At 35.3% G+C, this 24,925-nt stretch overlaps 1 protein-coding gene across 1 annotated transcript in view; it reads right to left on the reverse strand.

Moving 5' to 3' along the window:
- Positions 1 to 24,925, reverse strand: part of LOC145671026 (sodium-coupled monocarboxylate transporter 1-like) — a 96,694-nt gene that overhangs the window by 10,959 nt on the left and 60,810 nt on the right. Inside the window, exons 5-10 of the mRNA XM_081739683.1 lie at positions 16,141 to 16,192; positions 14,437 to 14,504; positions 10,525 to 10,679; positions 8,298 to 8,438; positions 6,975 to 7,083; positions 3,454 to 3,563 (exon numbers count right to left, since the gene is read on the reverse strand). Coding sequence (XP_081595809.1) covers positions 3,454 to 3,563; positions 6,975 to 7,083; positions 8,298 to 8,438; positions 10,525 to 10,679; positions 14,437 to 14,504; positions 16,141 to 16,192 — 635 coding nt within the window. The remainder of the gene's footprint in view (positions 1 to 3,453; positions 3,564 to 6,974; positions 7,084 to 8,297; positions 8,439 to 10,524; positions 10,680 to 14,436; positions 14,505 to 16,140; positions 16,193 to 24,925) is intronic.

Here is a 24,925-nt window from a genome sequence, read left to right on the forward strand (position 1 = left end):
AATGCCTTTCTTACAGGATGAGGTTGTTAAGATTCCCACCAAATCCCTAAGATGGAGGAATACCTCTTGTATGTCCGCGACTGCTTAGTCAATATATTCGCAGCTTATATCAATATATTCTTATATAGAGGCCTTCTCCTCGACCCACTACCTGAGAACACTACCTCGCCACGCTATGGAGACAGGGACCTACGTTACATGAATCCACGTGATTACCAGTGATATTCTATAACATTTTACACTAATGTGTATTGTATTTAAAACATATTTAATAGTTTCTAAACTAATCAATCGCAACTATATGCACTGTGATGTCCAGTTTGACTATCTCTTTCTCACAAGGGACGTACGCGAATTGTGACAGCTAGATATTTATGAAAATTGGTACCCTGACTAATTGAGGATCGTTAATTATCGTGGTGATAGTCACTCGGTGCGGAAATGCCTTGTTTACCCGCTACGTATAATATATAAGCAGTGACCGGATGAGGCTGTGCCGAGTTATACCCCATAAACGCCTGGAAAAGGCAGAAAATGAAAAGTATGTGCAGGTAACCTGATACCTACGGAAAGGAAGCACGTGACCAAGAACAATGCAGTACTATCACACAAGCAATGTTGCCATCCCAACACAAACTTCTAGTTTTTCAAATAGAACGTATTTCATTTTATTGCATTAAAACAATTGGCATAAGACGTAGAAGGAAATAAGCAAAAGGTGAGTTATCATTGTTGTCAAATGAGGGAGATATGAGACTGTAAAGTTGAGAAATTATGGGATCCGTGCAATGAAACGAACAAATGTACAACAACAAGACTGCAGAGGGAACAAGTAGTAGGGAGTAAACGACAGCATGCACAGTATCCAGTAACTAATGGGTTTGATAAGTCATATCGAGTGTGCGGTTGGGGCGAGGAAGGTAGGTATTTTGCCATCTTTAGACTATCTATGGCTTTTCTACTGTATGTATTGGTGTACTGTGTTAAAATATTGTATATTACTGGTAACCTGAATGCAGTGTGTTTCATCTTCATCGTTGTCTTACATGCTAACGTTTCCTATACTCTCGACTGACACCTATCACAGGTCATTAATCTTTTCAAACAGATTCGAATGTATTTTTTGTCACAGATTTGTTACCTTTTGTGCCACAGCTTTCCTGTACTCTTTTCAAATGCTACGCCGTCTTTTCTATGGCTTGGCAGTTATGTAGGATTTTGTGCATTGTTGCAACCCCAAGACAGTTCGTTTTATAGCTATCGGAACGGTTCGTGATATCGATTCCACACAAACGCCATTGGAGTTGCTGTACTACAGGAGGATTTGCTGTTCACATTGGGATGGCAACACTGCTTGCGTAACAGTACTGCCGTGTTCTTGGTCAAATACAAAGTGTTCAAGTGATAAAACATAGTATATTTAATATCACTAGAGGTTATGTAAATATGTTATTTTGTCTCCTTATGTGATAATTTACTAAAAATTAATACAGAAAAAGAACTGCGACTGAGTCTGAGACCGAAACCGGATTTTTCAGTTTACTGTGTTGGTTCGCTGTTACTACACTACTCCGTCAATCTGAGGGATATGAAATGATTATTGTATTAACTACGAGATGCCATGAAAACCCAGAGTGATAATTTTAGACTGGACCGTAAATCAAAACCGAGTTACAACGACAACGTTGTATATTTTATATATTCCTTCCTAATCAGGGTAGCATGCTCGAGCATTTTGTAGAAAAAGAAGAAATATATAATGTAAGCCATATCTGTCGATTGATCTAGATATATTTTCATTTGTACGTTGCTATAGTGACGAGAGATGTTTTATAATAAGTATGTGAAAATGAAATGAAATCTTTAAGTTTTACATCCCACAGTTATGCCGGTTAGACTAAAGGAGACGGTGATAATGAGAAATGAATGAAATGGTGGAATGAAGAAAGTGGGAGGAAACGGGAGAACCCCGAGAAAATCCACGAGCACGGTATTTGTCCACCACAAAGTCGACACGGCGCAAGCTGGGATCGAACCAGGGACCCCAAGCACCTGAGGTGAACGATCTACCACTGAGCCAAGATCGCCCCTTAATAAGTATGTGAATCTCCATGATGGTTAAAAGTAAGATTTTGAACTGTGATGTAAAATAAATCATTTCTTATCAAATATAGTGATTTAGAGTTGGAGATTGGTGTATATTTTTTGAAGTTATCGCTAATATGTATAATAGTTAAAATATATGTACGAACTGAGGCACAGTGTGGTTATAAGGTCTCTGCCTTATTATGTGGTGCCAACAAGCTTGTTCTCTGAACAACCAATCACTTTACACTCTTGAAATCGGTGCCTCAACATTTAAAATTTTAGTACAGTCCATCTGGTCTACCTGTTTAAGGAGTGGACTGCGCACATAGGTTAGATCATGAATACAGTGAGCTAGAGATCTGGGTTTTGATATTCAATCAAGCCAGATTTTTTTTCACTTTTTGAATAAATTCTAATAGCATTTTGTAGTTAAAACACTAATCTACTTATGTTCCTTTTTGAAATAATCCAACTGATTTCAGTAAGCGGAAACAAGTCCACACTAGAAATAAATATGGTACCGTGGAATCCCATGAAGCACAAGTTTTACTAAATGATGTACAAATATTTCTGTTTTGAAGTTATATCAACATTTTATTATTACTTCACTTCTCACATTTTTTTTAAACTTTGAATAAACATTGAAGAAAAAGTTCAGAAACACATCTCACAGTGATCATATTTTCAAATAGGTTTTCCTTAATAAATATTGATACTAATACTAGCAGCGTTCACCCCGCTTCGCTGCGGTCACCCCGGAACGCAATAAACTTTGTTACTTAGATAATTTTTACTTTTTCGCTTTCAAGTGATATGATAAAAACCATAGAAGATTGCAGTAAATCTTAACATTATATCGCCTGTCATTTATGTTAACCCGCCCCGCTTCGCTGCGGTCATCCCGGTGCTGGCATATTGTAAAAGTGTCTGTAAAAATAAGCAAATCAATTAAAAAATTTTAAACAGAAGATTCAAGCTATTTTCCGCTGTATATCGCCTGTCATTTATGTTAACCCGCCGAGTGACACGGTTATGCGGGTTGCATATAAATACGTTTATTTTTACCTATGATGAACTAATAACAAAGGATTTGTACGTTATGGACACTTGAATGGTCAATTATCTCAAGACACTGGTAATTAAAAATTAAAGTGATATGATAAAAACCATCTAGGGTCCAAATCCTAATAACCCCCCAAAAATGAAAGAAATTGGTTCAGCCGTATTAGCGTGATGAGCGGACAAAGGATTTTGTACGTTCTCTTTTATATATATAGATTTCATGTGTATACTAAAGTTTTAAAACGTGATGATAATACTTTGTTTTAAAAAATATGTTACTTAAATTATGGAAGAAAATCTTACCTCAATGCTGCACTGAAAACTCCGGCCACAAATAAACCTGGTAAACCTGGAAATCTGCCTAAGGTATCCATCACAAACAGTGGAAATAGTTGGTCAGCAGCGTGAACCATCTAGTCAAAAAATTTTATACGAAAGAGTACTCAGTTCCAAAGTTAATAAATTAACCAATTCACTTACGAAATTAACAATCATTACATTATTTAATAGCTTCTACTGGACTAAGATAGATACATTTGGAATGAAGTAAAGAAAGGAGTAGAATTTTATTGCCTTTGTATTATTACAATCCCATTAATATCTAAAGAACTGATCTGTTCGTGCCCTGCTGATCTATTGCTTCCAAAATTATTGAGAAATAAATCTGTTTGCTAATCATTGTAGAGGAATTTCCGAAGAAATGTGAATAAACAATTTTCAAAATACATTTGTTGACACTCATAATTGATTATGAACATATAATATTTACTAAAAGTTAAGAGAATGGACTTTAAAACACTGGTAACTCATGTTAGGAACAATACAGCAAATCTTCATAAACGTACAATTCTAACATAAAACTACACAAATTTGGAACTTGAAAAATTTAATCTGCATATGCTTAAGCTTGATTTATATATATATGTATATATCGCGAATGATATATATATCGCAAATTACAATCTAAAAGCAAAATAATATTTCCACAGTATAGCTCAGAAATTAGAAAAAGTGGAGAGATCATATTGTAAAGTACCGGTACTTAATTTCTTACTTTTACCCAAAACGGTAGAAATTTTTGTGATCGGTTATCAGAAGAAAGAAAATCTGAATGTTTATGTGAAATGGCCTGTTCCGTTACAGAAACTTTCTCTCTGAGATGGTACCTCCCAGGTATTCTTTCTTTTTAAAGTCATTTAAAATTTATATATTCCAACTAATGCTTGTACTTGTGTTCCCCAGATTATTGTAGTAACTTATTCCTTTCAGTACACTGTTTATATATTTATATTACGATATTTGTAAAATACGTACAGTATGTAGGCTATATTGTATTTTAAACTATGCACTTTTGAACTTATCAAAATTGTGTATATTGTGGCATTATAATTACCTACACTTCGGAATTCTGATTACTCTGTAAATTTTTATTCATGATTTCTAATTTTGGACACAAAATTGATAAAAGAATCGAATTAACAAAACCAAACGTTGCAAAACATTACAGTATTATGTGCGTTACTGCTAGGAATGTATGTATCACTGTTAGGACAAAAATGCGATTTGATATTGAACAAAGCATTTTTACTTTACATATACACTGTATAAATATAGCTTTAACGAATCTGTTCCAGCAGAACTATCTATTGTTATTGTAGAGATTCTTTCTTTTAGGGTAGAGCTAAAAGATGGTGCACGGAAGTTTGCGCTTTCCATTACCTTTTATTATGGAAGTTTTCTCTTGTATATGATAGTAATAAATATTACAGATAAAATATGAGTTCCTCTAAATAATTTGGTGGTTGGCTAGTGAATTGGTAGGAGCCAGGGGCGTCTTTTCAGACTTCACTTGAGGGGGGCAAAAGCACCACCGACATAAGACTTTCACGTTTTGTACTAGTACCGGTATATTAGTAGACAATCGATTAACCCTTTCCGGATTGTGGGTTTTTGGGGTATTTTTTAGACTTTCAGTCAAGCAGCTACTGCATCGTCACTATTTATCCTAGGATCATGGTTCATACCTCATTCTCTTCAGAATGGAACCGGCTTTCAAATGGTACCACTTGCATGCTCATACCATATATCAGGAGAGGGAAAAATGATGTCAAACGGAAAATTTCGGATGGATTTTTTTTCACATTTCGGGCCCCTCTGGAACGGCCCTGTGTAAACGTAGAGATCTAAAAAAAATCCGATAAATAGTACTTGGTATACTGAATGTGTGTGCCAAATTTCAAAGTTTCTACCTTGAATACTAAGGGCGGGAGAAATTTTATCAAGAATTCCCACAATGCCCCAAATTACCGCAAAACACCATGATCTCAGGTGACCAGGCGCCTTAAAGAGTTGGTGGTTGATCAATCGGTGGAGATTGATATCTTCTGTAGTGTCGTGTCTCCTTTTATGCAGAAATGTTGCTGACTGATTGAATCTTTGTCACTTGCCGATCATTGGTGATGGTTGCCGACGTCTTCTTCGTGGCTGTCGTCTGAAGTGTGTTGTACGGGTGTCGGAAGCACATGAAAACTTGCATTATTGGTAAATATCTGCATAATTAGTTTTTAGCGTCATTAAAAGTACGACAATGTCGATTTTCTCGGAAGCTACGTATCAGAAGTTACTCTTCAAGCATGTCATTCATCTTGGTAAGCTCGATGTTAAATATCAACTGACATATGTCTTACTTTTGGACAATATTTTAGTTAAAAAGAAATTAAATTTTAAGATTTAATTATAGGCTATATCTCATTAACTAAACAACGGACTGTAGTTCAACTAGAGTCATAATAGAGTTTGACGGCCTTATATTTCAGCATCAGTTTCACCTTAATGGATGTCATGGTTCTTGCACAGAATCAATTTTTAGCTTTTCGATTTTTTTTTCGATTTTCTCAAAAACTACGTATGAGCTTTTACATTGACATACATCATTTTGTACAGCTCACTGAGATTTATCGATCGGTATATGTCCCATCTTTGGATTTTGTTTTCGTTAAATGTTAATAATATTGTAAAATTTTGTATCTGTCGACTTTCAGAAAATAATAATATTATTTGAGTTTTACCACTATCAAGGGTCTATCTGGTGGCAATGATGTGAACAGACTTTGAGGGAGATGGCTGAAATTCAGCTTAAATATAGAAGAGACGAAGTAGATTCTATATTCCAAAAGCAAATTGTCCTAAAATGGATGGTACATAGTCAAAAGGCACGAAACATTAATATTAATGGAAAATCAATAAAAAAAAAAACAAATAATTCGTGCACTTATCTCAAAAAGCAAACCAAGGAGAGCTGAAATTCAGCTTAAAGACAGAACAGACTACATTCTACATTCAAAAAAAGAATTCCTAAAATGGGTGGAACACGGTAAAAAAAAAAAGGAACATGAACATTCAAGTCAATGGAAAATCCATGAAAAAACTGAAGTCATCCATATATCTCAAAAACGATAATAAGGAAATGGCTAATTGAAACCTTATTACAAAGACGTAATGAAGAGCTTAAAAACGATGGTAAATATGGACAAAACATTGTCAAAAGTCAAGTTGTTTGAGTAAAATCAATAATAATGGTAAACTATATGCATCTTCAACGAATTACTCAGGGCACCCCACGAGAAGGTTACATGCTGGAAATATCTCACATCTGGATTTGGGATCTCCAGACTCGATTTAGCACACAACGTGACTTTTGATCTGATCACGTGACCCAGTCTGGTCCTTATGGCAAATTGGATAGGCCCTTTACACATAGTGTACTCTAAAAAAAAAAAAAAAAAAAAAAGTATTGTTGTTCTTATTATTACGGAAAGACTAACCTTAGTTGTTAGTGGATCACAGTCATGGTATTTGGAGTAGATGACCAGTCCAGCATATGCACATATGGACAGAATGGCTACCAAACCAAAATTGTTAATCCAAAGAGCACTGAAAAATCAGACAAACACACTATTTTATCACACAGCGTTTAAATTATGATCTTTAACAAGTTTATCCAAAACGCACTTTAAACAATATGAATTTAATTCTTCAATCCATAGAGATATAAATGAGAAAAAAATATAAAAAAATAATAATAATGGACACTTTATTGTTACAGCGTTCGTGAGTGAGTTCGAAATAAATTTCAAAACAAAATATTTCATTAGACGTATTAACATTTTAGTATTAAATATTTTGTATTAATCACTTCTATTGGGACTGCATAAACCTACATAAAATATAAAATACAAGAAAATAGGACATAAATATTATCTCTGTGTCCTTCCAGAAATATTAACAATTATCCTTGCTACCTAATATTGTTATCATGCAAGAACAGAACTTTTTTTTTTCATTCAAAGCGAAAGTAAATGTTATAGTCAATTATCTGGTAACACTTCATACTGTCATGAGTGACGAGATTGAAGAAACAAATCATACATTGCACATCTCTAAGATATGCCTTGAACTTTATTAGATGTAACAAGGTACAAGAATAATTCTGAAAATCAAATATCTTAATACTACTTCGTTATGTTATTTTTTTATTATTATTCTCAGGTTTTACCTTACTTCAAGAAGGTAAATTATTTGTCCAAACCTCATTATTCATGTTTTATTCTCCTTTGTATGTATGTGTATGATTGTAAAGTAAATATATAAGGTTTTATCTATCTTATTGAATATACAGTCTTAAAAGCAACCAACTTATCCTAAATTCAAAAAATACATTATCAACTTGTAGTAATTGAAATTGTATAATAATTGTTTCACTTCAGGCCGGTAGCCAGTCCAAAAATGTAGGGGATCCGACTGAAGTTAAGGGGGGCCCGATCAACCATATTATAGCTCATCACCACATTATTTTGCAAGCCTACCGTGAAAATTTTAGGCGGGGCCAGGAAAAATTTAGGGAGGCCTGGCTCCCCCCTAGACCCCCTGGATAGGGCCTGTTTCACTTCCATTATTTCTACTATCATAACTACTAAAAGTTATTAACAATATTTTTATATTAAGAAATTGAACTAAGTAATTGTTGTTTCTTTATCTCTATGTTCACTCTTATGTTCAAAAAAGTAATTCTATGTTCTGTCTCATCATTATTGTTTAATACAACACTTTCATATCTTACTATAATATGTATACTTTAGACTACTTACGTTCTGGCCATTTGCATTTTGGGCACAGTCAAATATCTTTGTACTTGTGCCTGGTTCACACCATAGTTGGCCGTCCAAAAGAAAAAGCCACCAATCACCAAAGTCCACACGGTATGACGAGTGGCTGGATTTGGATCAAAACTAGAAAATGATTAATAACAATAACAATGAATTTTATTCAATTAATTATTAACGAACAAAATTAATTAAAAACCCTCTACACGTGCATATAGCAAAGTGTCGACAAGGCTATAATCAAATAGAAACGATTAGGGTAACGCATCAACGTTTCTCACTTTACAGGCTGCTAAAACTCTATTTTCGAGTAATCTTAATATTATTATTTGATCTCTGTTTCATGATACAATTAATTCTTCCTTTTTATTTTGTATGCATGAATTACATTTCCTCATAATGAAAATATAAATCACACGTGGTAGGATTATGTCAATTATTGTTTTCAAATATACGGCAGTGTTCAAATACTTTTTCCTCCTATCGGTCTCTTCTTTATGAATGCCTTTAAAGGAGCTTATCAATTTACTATAAAGTAAAAGACATATTTATGAGAGAAAAGAATATAGGAGTTCTGGATATTTTTAGTTCTGGGTTTCCAAATGTTCTCCCCTTCCCCTTCTCTTGCTTTCTCACGGATAATATTTTGCTTCTTTATCTTTCGCTCTCTGCATCGTCCAATTGAATTCGTGCAGGCGAGATACACACGTATTCTCTGAACCAAAAATTTCTGTATATCAAATTTCGTGACTTGACGTTAAACAAATAAAAATAAATATGCTATTAAGAAGTATGGCTTACGTTCCCAATAACTGTATCTCTCAGACAGTACATTTGAAACGTCAGTCAAATAAAACGAACACAGATGGAATATCAGAAGCCTTATTTATTGAATTATTGAATTATGTCACTATTTGGTAACGAAAGAAAGTTAGCTGTTTATGTTCTTCTTATTATTGTTATTATTATTAGCTATTCCATAAATTCTTCGAAATTATTTATGAATAATGAACTTATTAATTAATTTGCATAATCAATTCATATACGTATCAGTACTCTGTTAGTGATATTCGTCCCAGTTTCTTTAATCAGAATTACACCTCCAAATATTCCAGATTATTGTCTTTTATTTATAATTTATACTGAATAATGAAACAAAAATGAACAAATGGGTGCCGTGGTGGTTCAGTGGTAGAGTGTTTATTCCTGGGGTCATTTTTTCGATCTAGGCACGCACCAAGTGGGATTTGTGGTGGACTAACACCGTGTGCGTGGATTTTCTCGGGTTTCTTCCGTTTTCTCTCAGTTTCATAATTCCAACATTATCGTCCATCACATTGTTACCGTCTCCCTTAGGCTCGGTGCATAATTATGCGACGTTAAACTAAAAAAAAAAAATGAACAAATGCTTAAGTGTGGTAATATCGTGTTGAAGTAAAATGAATTATATTATAAAGTATACCACTACATTAATTTTATCTGATCCTGATATTCCGTAGTTAATGCTATAAGTCAGATATATTTAAGATCGATAAAAGGAAAATTTTTAGTCTATTTTTTCAGTCCATAATCAACTGACTTCCAACAGACGGTGGACGCAATGTAAGCAAAGTAGGTCTATATTTTCTATGTATACATTAGTAATGACATCTTTTTACCTTAAATTACCTCTGGTGATTCCAAATTTGGAAATTACCCTATTACTTTCCGAAATTTAATAGGATCACGTATTAGGACCACTCTGTACACCTTTGAAATTTAATAGGAATACACCTTGTTGCCCCTTAGGGGTGTTTGGTCCAGGTACCAAGTTTAGCTGTTTTCTTAACTTTTTGACATGGGTACAAATTGTTCGAATTTATAGCTTGTATGCTGTTTTCGTAAAAAACTTATGAGATGCTATATATATATATATATATATATATATATATATATATATATATATATATATATATATATATATATATATGAGATGCTTATATATATTCTTGCTTAAAGGAGGGTATGACAATAGGAGGATGTGGTAGAAATACCAAAAAGTAGTTCACAACGGGTTTAAGGTTGGACGATGGCTGCATATAATAAGTATAACATTTTTCTATTTTAGAAATTATTTATATGTTAAATGGAAACTATGGAAATAAGTGGGATTCCATTATTGTTTTTACTGTATTATTTATCTAATGACAATAGGAAAATATTGTACACTCACTTAAAGAATTCGATCCGTCCACTTTCAACGTTTCTCTCCCAAACAACGTGAGCACCTCCAACGTCAACGGTGCCTTTTATCACCACTACCAACATTGAAATAAACATCACTATCACTTGGAATGTATCCGTCCAAATCACAGCTTTCATTCCTCCCTATAACACAAAGAAGACTATTTATTGTATTACAGATACGAATTATTCAATCTCCTACGAAACAAATGTATAGATCATAATGAAGTTAAAACTTATTTTTAACATTGGAGTTACAATATTTCATGTTTTACTTATCATGACGTCCAGGATTAATAATTAAGTTTTGCACTTGCATATGCATTTGCAATCGTCATTATGCATTTAAGAAAAAAGTATCAAAATGTATAGAAAGTAACTTTCATCTTTAAAATCTTAGAAACATTTTTATTGGTATGAAACAATAAAAAAAATTATGAATGATGATAATGATATGAACAATGGAAGGACAACACATTACATCTATGTCCGAAATAGGATTAAAACCCGCGACAAATAGGTCTTGCGATAATTATTTATGAGACAAATAGTACGCTCGGGTCACCTGAAATATTTGGCAGGCGACAGTCTGTCGCGAGTTCGAATCAGAGCATGGATGTTGTGTATTCTCCTCTCAACATTTATTTTATTATAGTCATTCATTTCTCATCATCTCATTCAGACTGATAGGTAAAAACGGGAACATAACTAAATAAATTACTAGAAAATAAATAAACTACTTACTATCATATTTTAATTATTAAATAAATATATAAAACAATCCAGAAATATGAGATAGAGGCTAAACGCTTTCTTTTCTTAATGTGCTGCTGCCAGGAAATACATTAGTTTAAGAAAAAGTGCTCTCGCTGATATGAACGATGATGGAATCTTAATACGAGAAGTTTGTAGTTTCTGAGATACATGGTGTTGAAAAACTAACATGTTTGATAAAAAGCGAGGCATGGAATCGTAGGGTAGGACGTCCCAACAGTGAATGTAGGGGATTTTGAGTACTACCTATTGGTGAAATTCTTTATTGAAGCGTACTAGAAGTTCGGAAGATATTAGAAGAAAACTGAAACTCCAACCCACTTGGACACGCTTCATATTATACCCAAAAACATAGGTTGCTATTTTTCACCGGACTATCAATTGATCTCATTAAAATCCGATCACCTGAAAGTCGACTGAAACCTAGGAAAATCAAGAATTGAAAATATTGGATAAACTTGGACATAGGATTCCAGATCCTTATTTCTACCAATGAGTGTAAGGACTCTGAGTACCACCCGGTGATGCAAATCTTATCCAAGTAACCCTAGCGATTCGGAAACTAAAAGAGAAAAGCTACAAATACTGTCCTTTTTGATTCTGTCCTTTGTAATATGGCCAAAATAAAATATACAGGTCACCTAATTTTCAATGGGCTATCGGATGAACATACCAGAGTTCGATCAGCTAAAAATTTGTAGTCACCTCCAAAATGAATTCTAATATCTACTGATATTAAATAATTTACCATAAACTGGGTTTACTTAGCACCAGCAGGGGTTACTTTGCAACCGGACAGGAAAAATGTTTAGTTGGAATGTGTTGGCAACATTGTTGCATTTTGTGACGTAGTAATGACTCGATATCACAAAAGGTAACGTAAAGGATACCTAGAAGAAATGTGGCCGTAATTGATCTGTTTGTTAGTTGCTGTGTGAGAAGACAGTAAAGTTTAGTGGACAGATTTACGCAAAAGGTAAGTCAAAATAAAGTTATATCCATCTTAGCTTCTATGTAGTACTGTGAATAAGTAAGCAATATTAAGTTTGATTTCGACGCTTGGGAAGACGATGTTAGAGTGAGTAACTATGCTTTTACTCAGAGAGAAAAAAAGAGCAAGACAACATTTTGCTCTATAGTTCAGTTAAAAATCCAGAATGAATTTACTTTACATCATATGGAAATATAGAAAGGCGATTACAGATTACAGGTACTGAGATTGCTCAGGTGCTGAAAGTACTGAGATCGGTAACAATAAAACCAAAAGAAAGAGCATAGGAAGCTAAGAGCAGCACCAGGTGTGAGTGTCACATCATGATTTACAAGAGCTGGGAATTCTAGTAGAACTCTCTTTTAGTACCGGTTCGTCAAAAGTATAAGTTATGACCACTTTCAACGGTAAAAGAATAATAGTAGTAATAATAAGGAAGTTTTGGACACTAGTGATTCACATCATAAATCAACACATTTAACATAAATAAATTCTTCACATGATGTAAGTTTGGGGATATCTGAGTATGAAGAGTATGCGGATAACTCTATCAGAATGAAGGACAATTGGAAAAGTTTGAAGAGAGTTGCAGGTGAATATGTTGTATATTCATATAAAGGAAAATTGTTTTCCGGTCAGATAATACAAATAAAGGACAGTAGAGATATTATTAAGCCCAGACTATAAATGTATAGACTGTAAAGATATTTAGGAATATTTCGGGAAGATTTATCAGCAGTATCAACATTCCAAAATCAGTCTCAAGACGTGGTGTATTCAATTCTAGATCTAAAAAACTTCGTCCTGTGTAATGGACTGATTTGCTATTATGTACGAAGTAGGTGTAGATTTCATAAGATGTTTATTTACAACTTTCTGTACCGTAATGGTTCTGTAATGTTAAAGAGAGAGATATTCGTTACGGTACCTTAGTACAAAATGTCTATATCATGATATTTTTGAATAATTTATGTGTATACATATATTATAGTATGCCCACAAGGGGGGGCTATGACGCAAACTGCGTCATTGAAATATTTGAGGGGGTTAAAAATCTATATAAATATGTTTGAGGGAGTGTAAAAATTAATCGAAAAGTTTTTTTTCATGGAAGAACACCTACGGATAGACAATTGAGGGGGGTGCGTCATGGACATGAGGAGGGGTGGGCACCACTGTAGTATGTGTATGATAATATTACACATCAGCATAGATATACTTATTCCAGAAAATGTTAAATAAGTTTATTCAAAAAATGTTAAAAACGGGAGTAAAAAATTACAAATTATGGATAATTTATATTTTTCAGTTAGAATTACCTGTGTGTTTGTAACCCAATGGTAGAAAGATTAACTATACACTTCATAGCTTCTCATCACGCAGTACACAACAGTATAGAAATTACAAATTTGTACTGGTAGTCAGTTACTTGCTCATATGGGTCATTCTGCACCGATTTTTGAAACAAATCTCACCACAAACTTAAGATGTGTGTGTACTTCTCAAGACTTAAACTAAAGGAACGAAAACAAATCAAGCCTGTTTTACAGCATAATGATGAGAAGCAAATAAGAAATTACATTTTGTTCGAAAATTTTGTCAAAAGTATACTGAATTTACAATAACTATTACGATCGTTATTGTTAACATCATAAGAACTGAAAGCAGACACCTAATTTTGATAAGTTTATTACTAATAACATAAGAAGTAAGTTTGTTAATATTAATAACTTAACAACTAATAGTTTGATAAGTTTGTTACTGCTAATATTATAAGAATTGAAAGTAAGTTTGTTACTGTCAATTCCAAAGGAACTGAAAGTAAGTTTTTGTTAGTGCTAATACCAAAAAAGCTGAAAGTAAGTTTGTTACTGCTAATACCATAAAAAATCGAATTGAAAGTTCGAACCACCCCATAAGAATTGAAAATAAGTTTGTTAGTGTTAAAACCATAAGAATTGAAAGTAAGTTTGATAAGTTTATTACTGCTAATACCATAAGAACTTTATGCAACTTAGATAAATATGTCGAGAAGAAAAAAGAAAGTGTTCGTCTAACGTCTCTCCTTAGGATTAAGGCTATATAGTTTATAGTACAACAATTAACAATATTCTAAAATTATCCTTAGGTACTCACCAAAGTAGTATAAAATACACAGACAAGAAATACAGCAGAGACGACTATGTAAGTATTAACTCCAGTTACTGGAAAAGAATAAATTAAAATTAGCAATATATGTTTCTATAGAGTCTACATATATCAGATAGACTCAGTGCTGTAGCTTATGGGGGCAACTGCCCTCCCATTTACGCTTCCACCATTCGAGGGGGCACTTTAAGATAAAACTTTTTTACTCCAGATGATATGATGCGAATATGAATGTGTCTGTATAAATGAAGCATGGAATACACATTCACTACATTAAATTAAAAATAAATACAAATAAAATAAAACGAAAACGTGACCTGAACCTATTTCATGTCTTCTATTGTAACCCTACTCTACATACTTTTAAGACTTTAATTTGTGACAAATATTGTCCTCTCTATTTATCTAGCAAAGCACTGAATGAGTTCACCATACCATTTGAAAAACAACTGAAGATAATTTAAGGTGCTGTTGTGGCCTCATTATTTGATCGAAATCTATTTCAAATATATTTCCCTAAGATAAAGCATGAAGGTACTTTAGGCCTTACTTCAGTAAAATGCCAACTGTAGTGCCTAGAAGTAATGAAAGTATTTATTAAGGTTTTAAATTCTAGGAGTCCAAAATTCATGTTTTTCTAGGGATCCAAACACTAATGCTTGTCCCTCGAGGTAACATTCCAAGATACTGCACTGGACTTAGGATTTTAGTTTATATAAATTATCGCAATTTGAGGCACGCAAACTGACATGCATACCAGAATAATTCTAATTATGAAAATGACTCGTAACCATTCATTCCAAAAATTAAATTGTCATAGATTAAGAAATTTTGATTTTGTAATTATTCCTTGAATACACGAGGATCATCCAGAAAAGGAATCTGTGAAGCACAAAGGATAAATTGTGTGCAAATGATTAATGGTACACAAACTACAAAATAACACTTTTTAACGTATTCGCCATACACTGCAAGCACTTCTGACAGTGTGACACCAGATTTTCTTTAACGTCATCGTACTCTGTTGTCGCCAATGTATTCCACAGAGTCTTTGAGTTTATCATCAGGAAGAAAAGTGCTTTCCGGACATTGTTGGAACTTTCGGATCAAAAGCCCTATCAGACTCCACTGAAGGCACATTTTAAGGACTCACAACACATCTGTAGACTGCCGTTCCGCTGCTTGGCTCAAATTAACAGGTCATAGGTGGAAACTCCGTGAAGTATGCTGCGTGTTACAGTTGAAAGTTCAATGTTTTCGGAAAGCACTTTTTCGGAGCACGTGTTGAATACATTGGCATTTTAAAAATAAATAAATAAATAAATAAATAAGCTATGATAAATGCTTGAATGTGTATGGTGAATACATTGAAGAGTAAGGATAAGTAGATAGGTAGTTTAGTATAAATGTTCTGCACATATCGTTTATCGTGAGTTTATGTTCATTGATACAGATTGCGTATTATTTCAAAAATGCTTTATGGAATTCCTACAATTATATACCAAAAGAACTTATTTGAAAGTTTTGCAAATGCATTTACAGCTTTGTGTTACCACCTCACATATTTCTTACATATTTTCAAAAGAATGAGTCATCTTGATTTAATAATAATGACATAATTAACAAGCTAATCTTAACTTCAAAGATTACGTGTTTCAATATTCTTATGAAATTAGTTACCATTATACGTACCTTGACTCATTGCTAATGATGGAGCATAGACAACTACAGGTAAATATAAAATCTAAAACGAAAAATAATTCGTTAGCTACATACTGCACAAAATTTAATAATAATAGGAGGTGCGTGCATAAAGTGACAACTTTTATAAACACAGCCTTCTTCAACAATGTTACCTTTCGCTAAGATTCCTGTGACTGTTTAAACCGGTTTTTTGTGTAGTTTGTGTCTGGGTAAGCATCTGAAAAATACAAGTAGCGTAAAGTTGTTGTACTATACAGTTGAACGCAAGATTTCATCGGCCGCCACGATGTACTTTAAGAAGTTTTGTCCCGCACTACAGTAGCCACCAAATCCTCATAGTATTCTTTCTTATTGGCTTTTTGCTGTTCTATCAGAAATATAAGTCATTTTGCGAAACAACCACACACTTTCTTCATTTTCAGATCCTAGGGTGATTTTAACCTAAATCTTTCTTTGTTTATACTAAGCATTGTTGATAATTGCTGAGTGGTTTACATATTCTCACAGCTCTCACTAGTGCACGAAATTTCTCCATACCAAATCCTCATTCATTAAAGTTCAAGGGAGTTGGCACTGGATCATCCTCAACATTTCGCGTCCACAGTTGTGCCATTGATACACCTGGCTTCTTGATAATTCTGTATCATCAGACAGTGTCCTCACCATCCGCAACGTTTCAGTAAAAATATTTATTTAATTTGTAACTAAACTTTATGTTACAATGCTGTTCTATTTTGATACGCGTTTCGTACGACGACTTCACGCTACATACATTATTCGCAGGCTTATCCAGATACAAACTGTATCAAACAGTTTAAACATTCACTGATGAGAAGCTTTAGACAAAGGTTTCTTCAGTGTTGCCATACTACGGTGACGTTTCTTAAGGAAGTTGGGTGTTTCTGTAAATGTTCGATTACTTTATGAGTGAACCTTGTAAAATAATAAAGGGTATAATTAAACATACAATCTGACAATGCTGAATGGATTGCTTTTACACATAAGATAATTTCAAAATTTAATAATAAAATAATAAAAAATATATAAAATCTGTGTACTATATTAATGTATACCTATATATGACAACAATCCTGAATCTATTGTTTTTACATAGAAGAGAATTTAATTATAAGCTTTTGTTCTGTAATGAATCTTCGGATTCCTTAAGCTATAATTATAAATAATTACAATAATTTTTGAAGAAAATAATATAATAGAACGACAGAATTTACTTAATAAAGTTAAACAGCAAAACATTATGAGCTTCATAAAGTGGTGTTGTACAAATATTACAGTTTATATATTCCTATACAAAATCAAAATATACACATATAACTTATATATATATATATATATATATATATATATATATATATATATATATATATATATATATATATATATATATATATAGAGAGAGAGAGAGAGAGAGAGAGAGAGAGAGAGAGAGAGAGAGAGAGATAGATATAGATATAGATATAGATATAGATATAGATATAGATATCGAAACAATCATAAAATGAAAGGGTGTGTTAAGATAAAAAATCTTCATTGATGAAATGATGCTGCAAATCAGAAACATAGGTCCATTAAGGCTATAAATCTAAGCCTATCCAAATATTTATACATCAACAGTCTCATATGACGTTTTTAAACATAATGGGCCTTATATAGAGTCGTTTTGACGTATGATTAGCGTCATACTAAAAGCCTGACTACTGCAGGAAACAAATGTTAGTCGAACTCTTTAGTATAGCACTAATCATGCGTCAGAACGACTCTGCATAAGGTCCAATGAATTTTATTAGAATGGATTCATTTGATAATGCGCTGTTTAAACATCAAGCGAGTGATAATAGATTTTGAAGTTGAGCTCCTGAAACAGCGCATTGAAAACTATTGTCCCTTAGTAATGCAACGCAAAATTTGCAATTGCATGCAGTAATCGGTATAGCAGTTTCTTTTTATTTTATTTTATTCATTTATTTATTTTTACGATCAGCAAATTTGGCTAACACCAATAGCTATACCGATTCCGTAAAAACATAACAGTACAATTGATTATGCATTGCTGCATTACTCGTTTTGTATTAGTATACCCATATGTGTTGTTGCGGGTGAGGTGATCGTTTGTATGATTTGGAGAATCCATACTTAAATATATAGGCCTATGTTCCTTTTTACTTGTTTCTTCGGTGTATAATACAGTGTACTGTTTTCAGTTTCGTGTGACATGCATGTGTCTAGTGCAGTGACATACATTGATCTATTTTAGCATTATCGCAAAACTTAGTGGATGATGTAGTTGAGAAGACATATTTCACCCGTTTTACATTAGAGGAAGAAATTGAAACAAAAAATAAGTAGCCCACTCCGTCTGTCTTGACTGTGGAAAAAAATAAAAAGCAAGTAAGACATTTCCAATCGAAATAGTACAATACAAGAGCATTGTTAACTGAAAGGGCAGAGAGAAATGGGGGGGAGGGGCTAACTTCAGTTCACTTTATACTCATATATACATACAACAAAAAACTAAAAGTTTTAGGAAATTTACAGTGGTCGTAAGGGGACTAGGCTCCTCCTACCCTTCCTCTAGCTGCAGGCCGGCTACAGGCGAGCTGCAGGCTCCTCCTACCCAGCTGATATTATAGCCTACCCATTTCGAAGCTTCACGTTACGTTACTGCTGTAATGTCAAAGCTGTTACCAAGAAGAGTGTGTATATAAATCAGACACAAAAACGAGAAATAATATTTATATGACGATGGAGCTTAAGTATAAGATGAGGTGCAAATTACGTCACAACCAGAGCTTGATTTAAGCTTGGTGGGGCCCTAAGCTATGGAAGGTAATGGGGCCCTTTATATGTCCAGATGAATGTAGGTACCCTATATACAGATATGAAGTTACTAGTGATATTTTAGGAAGTAGGCTAGCAGAAGGGGGCCCATGCTTACATCATAGGAGCCTTCACAACACGAAGCAATGTCGCTGTATATAAAGTTTATTAATTGCTTTTCTTATGTTTTGTAAATGTACTGTACATTCAATTTTTTCCTTTAATTTTTGGAGGCCTCAAGAGAGTGGAAGCCTAAGCTTTAGCTTGTTTAGCTTATACGTAAATCCGGCACTGGCCACAATACATAGGGAATGCTAGAGAACAAGTGAAAGCATCTTCTTGCCTAGGGGCGGCTACAGGCTATGATGTATACAGGGAGAGCCCATGTTAGTAACAGAGAAAAATCAACGTACGCTGTAAGATGGAAAGATGCGAGGATGACGAAGGCAAGTGAGTATGAAACTCATCAAGTAGGTATAACTGAGGATGATCCGAAGGAAGTGTGTAGCACGAGAGCGTAACAAAATGCAGAGCTATGTGTATGTTGCAAAAAATAGAAAAGTGGAAAAGTGAGATAAACTGGAACTGGAGTGGATAAGTGGATAGTCTTCAATTCTTTTGCTAAGTGGAGATAGTTGTGGTCTGAGAATAAAGTGAAGAGGAGAGATAACGGGGAATGTGTAACAGGAGCTGAAAAAGGAAAGTTTATATGAGCGTTCATGGTGTCTATAAGGAACGGTTGGCGTTCACGTAGGTACAAATATCGATATACTTGAGACGGAGAGATTAAAGAACAAAGTGAATGTGTGGAAAAGGCGTTCTTTCATGTAATTCGTATGTTAAACTGGACAATTTTATCCTATGCAATGCGGAATGCATGTCGTTCCAAGATCTTTAATTTGTTGTAGAAGGAAGGAGGTGCAGCGATGCAAGCTAGATTAGCATATGTCAGAACTGGACACAAAAAGACCTTATAAATATTTAGCACTGTTATAGAGCTGAGACTCCAAGAAGTACCCGTGAAACGTTTTAATAACTTAAGACGGTTTGAAGCTTTTGCAATGTCGTCCTGTAAATGTGGTTTCCAAGTGAGATGTGCGTCTAAGGTGATCCCGAGGTATTTGACAGATTTACTAAGTTGAAGACGGGTATTGTCGACTGTGAGATGAAGGAGGTTGAGGTTTCGGTGTATCTTCGTGCGCTTTCTGAGCGGCAAAAAAAACAATAGTCTGGATCTTCAGAGTGTTTATTTTGAGGCGCTACTTTTCACACCAGTTAACGAAGGAATCTATGGCAAACTGTATTGAAATGTTAAGTTGGTGAACAGTTTTGCCGAGTGCTAGGAAGGCAGTATTATCTGCATATTGGAAAACCTTGACATACGTAGGCAATGGTGGTAAATCGGCCACATAAAAAAGATAAAGCAGAGGGGAGATTGAGGATCCTTGGGGTACGCCAAGGGAAAGGAATTTAGGATGAGAGAATGTATCTTTAATAGAAACAAGTGTTGCCACAGTCCAAGCTCTGGAGTGGGCTTTAAAATAGTACCAAATTGAAACAAAGAGGGCTGAATTCATTATCCTATACCAGTGTAGTATATGGCTCTATAACACGAAACTAAAAGAGGTAAAGTTCTAGAACACTCTCCCCCTCTTCCAAGAGTTCAAATAAAGATAGTGTTCTTTTTAAAAATTACTTTTTAAAAATATCCAAGAGGATCCCGAACAACCATGGAAGTAGATGAAACTTTTTCCGCGAGTAGAAAATATAACACAGACCGCAAATTAAAGGGGAAATCAATTATCATCTTCGGTATGTATTGTAAGGAAACCAAACGCGCCTCTATTTCAAAGTGATCAATACACCAAAATCGTGTTATGGCCATATATGAAAAAATACATAAAAGTAGAAAGAAATCAATCAACTCCGAGTTCGTGTGTAAACAATACATTATAATAAAATATTGAAATATAAATTATTGCACTTATTCTCTCTTATTTCACGACTGAAGGAGGATAGTAGAATGTAAGAAGAATATAAGGTAAGTAAACTGACAATTGTAAAAAAAAAAAAATTAAACCGATCCAGAGTCCTAGAACCTTTCCTGAAAGAAATCACAAGAAAGAGATGTAGGGAGAGTCTTACTGACATTTTTGAAAATGTGACAAGTATTTGTTAAATGGTGCTGAACTGAGTAGAATTGTACCAACCTTTCACAAAAGGGGCTGAAAATGCCAGCGTGGTACCAACGGGCCGATGAATGACAAAAAGGGCTGAATTTAGTGCAATTGTACCAAGTGTAGCAACAGTGTAAAAAGCTATAGATAAATCGGATATAAGTAGGGCCTAAGAGAAAGACGAAAATTGAACACTTAGCTTTCTTATTTTTTTTAATTGCTAGCCGAAGGCTAGCTCCCTTGCGAGGGTTACGCCCTCTATCCGGGGTGAGTGCTGAAAGTATTGGGGTAGTAAGGAGATTGGAGCTGGTCTATGGGATGTAGGAGAACTGGAACATCATGTATTTAAGTAACACTTTATTATATTTCAACTTTATTTCATTTTATTATAGTATCCATCAGACATTATGATCTTGTGATCATAATCATAAGGGCAGGAAAAGATGATGGTGAGGTGCATTTCACAGGACAAACACAAACAATTTGTTAAAAAGACGAATGCTGGTTATGTTCTTGTCCAGGGGTACTCTGGACAGTGATGAAGACATGTGAAGCCCTGTTAGTATAATGGATTTACAGTGCAGTAAATGTGGGTGAAACATGATGGGGAAGATGATCGGAAGAATAGGCAGATGCGATAAAATGGACGGGGTGATCAGGTGGAAGAGTTTTGAGATAAAGGGAGAAGAGCAGAGATAAAGGACAGGTGATGAAATTATAACCCAGATCGTAGTTGCGATCGATATCCATCGTGTCCACAAGTAGAGGGTGCCGTTGCTGAAAGCGGGTAGTTATGAACCTGAGCCTTAATTTTTCGATGTGATGAAGTAGGGTAGGAAACGTTATGCGGTCATACAACTCCTGCGTTGGACTCGGAAGCTTGATTCGGTATGCTAGACGAAAAGCATGTCGTTCGAGCACTTTTAATTTGTTGTAGAAGTAAGGTAATGCACTAACCCAGGCGGGATGTCCATATGTTAAGACGGGGCGCAAAAATACCTTGTAGGTATTGAGTACTGTAGAAGGCTGTAATCCCCATGTGGTACCTATAAGACGTCTAAGAAGGTTTAAACGATTATAGGCCTTGCGAGTGATTTCTTTAAGATGTGGGCGCCAAGTTAGATGATGGTCGATAGTGAGACCGAGGTAAGTGACCTGTTTAGTGGGTTGAATTCGTGTACCGTCGACACTGATGTTAAGGAGATTCGGATATTTCTGTACTCGAGAGCGCTTGCGAGGTGGAATAAAGACAATTGCCTGCGTCTTAGTGGAGTTTATGTGAAGTCGCCACTTATTGCACCATCGAAAGAAGGAGTCAATTGCTATGCTGAGAGAGGAGTTAATCTGTTGAATGGTTCGGGCTGTACAGAGAAAAGCAGTGTCATCAGCATATTGGAAAGTGTGCACATTGAGAGGAAGTGCCGGCATGTCAGCTACAAACAGAAGATATAGTAGGGGTGAGAGAGCAGAGCCTTGGGGTACACCAGAGTGAATAAAAATCGGATGAGAGAAGGAGCTATTGATGGTTACATAAGAGAGGCGGTTAGAAAGAAAGTGAAATATGAATCGGAGATAAGAAAGCGGAAGTCGGAAGCGGTGTAGTTTGAACAGAAGAGATAAATGCCAAACTTTATCAAAAGCTTTTTCGAGATCGAAAAGGTTGAGACAAGACGATCGAGCAGTATTATAATGATTGGTAATGAGATTTAAGAGTCTGAGCAGTTGATCGTTGATGCTAAAATTAGGTCTAAATCCAGCCTGATGCACAGGAAGCAAATTATGGGTAGAGAGATGGAGATGAAGTCTGGCGACGATGATGCGCTCGAGAATCTTGCTAAATACGGAGGTTAGCTGTATTGGACGGTAAGATGCAACAGAATCTGGAGGTTTGTTAGGTTTCAGAAACATTAAAGTAGAGGATGTTTTCCAGTCTGAGGGGAAGTAGCCGGTACGAAGTATAAATGTATAGACATAAGAAAGAAGAAGAAGAAGACAGTATGGTGCTTCTTTGATGTGGTGATAAGTTATCCGATCCAAACCAGGAGCTGTATTACGCTTGCGATTCACGACAGACGAAATATCGTCAGTGGAGATAGGAGCGGTGAGAGGATTATTGTCGGGAAGACTATGAGTTTCACTCGGTTGTAAGTAAGGTGCTGATAGGTTCAAGATGTCCGTGGGATGCCTCCGGGGAAAGTCTGGTGAAAAAGGAGTGAATGTAGTTTGCAGGTGGTCGGCAAAAGCGTTGGCTTTATCTTCATCTGTTTGTAGCGGACAGTCATTAATAAGCAATGGATAAGGCGTCCTGGTAAGCTTGCCCGTCAGCAGATTAAAGCGTTTCCAGTACTTAGTTGGGTGCGAAGTTTCTGCCAAGGTGTTGCAAGTCTTGACCCAGGTCCGGAGTTTATATGCCTTAACATAGTTTCGGACTGTGCGCTGGAGTTTGCGATGATGCTGCAGTGCTTCCAAGTTCCCAGTGCGCTGAAACTCTCGGAAAAATGCGCGGGAGCGGTGTATAAGAGGTAGATAACTTGGTGGTAGGCGTGGTTGGAGCCGGGAGATTTCAGTGGTTGGTATATGAAGTTCGGACGCATGACGGATAGAGTAGGTAATATCAGAAATGCAATTATACAGAGCATCTTCTGTGGTAGGCGGCTCAAGATTGGCTAAATCGGCAGTGATTGTTGAGCGATAATGTTCCCATTTTGCTTGGTCAAAACGTGGGACACGCCGAGATTCTGGTAAGGTTCGAGGACTATGAGGCTGTGGTTGATCAATGTGAAGTTTGATGGGTAGATGATCGCTACCAATAGAATCTAGTACCTCGAGAGTACATCGTTGGGAAAGGTTGACAGATGAAATCACTACGTCTGGTGTGGTTTCAGTGATAGGTCGGGTAGGTTTTGGTATGTCAAAGATATGGCCTGTGGTATGACTGGTGATGAAGTTAAGGAAACGTTGTTTCTGGTTATCTGAACGGCTATGAATATTAATATCTGCCATAATGATATAATATTTAAAGTTATTAGAGATATACTGAAAAAAGAAGAGGGGGATTGGGTGTCCAGGGCGCACATATATGGTGGCTATAGTGACATAAAGGGAGTGAAAATAGAGGGTGATAATGAGGTGCTCCGGTATGTTATATAAGGCAGGGTGGTATTGGCGATGACTAATGGAAGGATGAAAGCCAACAGCCACTCCCCCATTTGCTCGGCGTGCAGCTACCGTAGAATCACAACGTAGCAATGTATATCTAGGTATTTTAAAAGACATAGCTGGTGTGAGGTGAGTTTCGTTAATGAGGAAGGCTTGAATAGATTCTTCTAAGAGAAGCTGTTCGAAAAGAGTATAATGAGTAGCGAGGGATCGAATATTAACAAATAAGAGCGAAATACCCATGATTACGGTGCAGTAGAAGGGTTGGAAGTTTCTGCGGAGGCATGTTCTTCGAATGGAGTGACATGAAAATACACGTGTGGACCAGAGTAGGTAGCTTAAAAGGAACATTTAAAGATCAGGCGAGCAGAGTGATTGACCACCCCGAGAATGTGTTGTCGAAGAAAAGGATGAATGTTTTGCATTGCGATAGTGAAAAAAGATAGTAATTGTTGGAGAGTAATAGGTTCGTCGATAGCTGGTGGTGGTAGCGCTTGCTGAGTTGGCGGTAAAACAGGTCGCAAAGGAACTGTGAGTTCCGGGCTGAGAGGCTCAGCTGTAGGTTTCGCTTTGCATCGATAACTATACGTCGGATGCTG

This window comes from Thermobia domestica, chromosome 15 (genome assembly GCF_964235325.1).
Source record: "Thermobia domestica chromosome 15, izTheDome1.hap1.1, whole genome shotgun sequence".
Taxonomy (NCBI): domain Eukaryota; kingdom Metazoa; phylum Arthropoda; class Insecta; order Zygentoma; family Lepismatidae; genus Thermobia; species Thermobia domestica.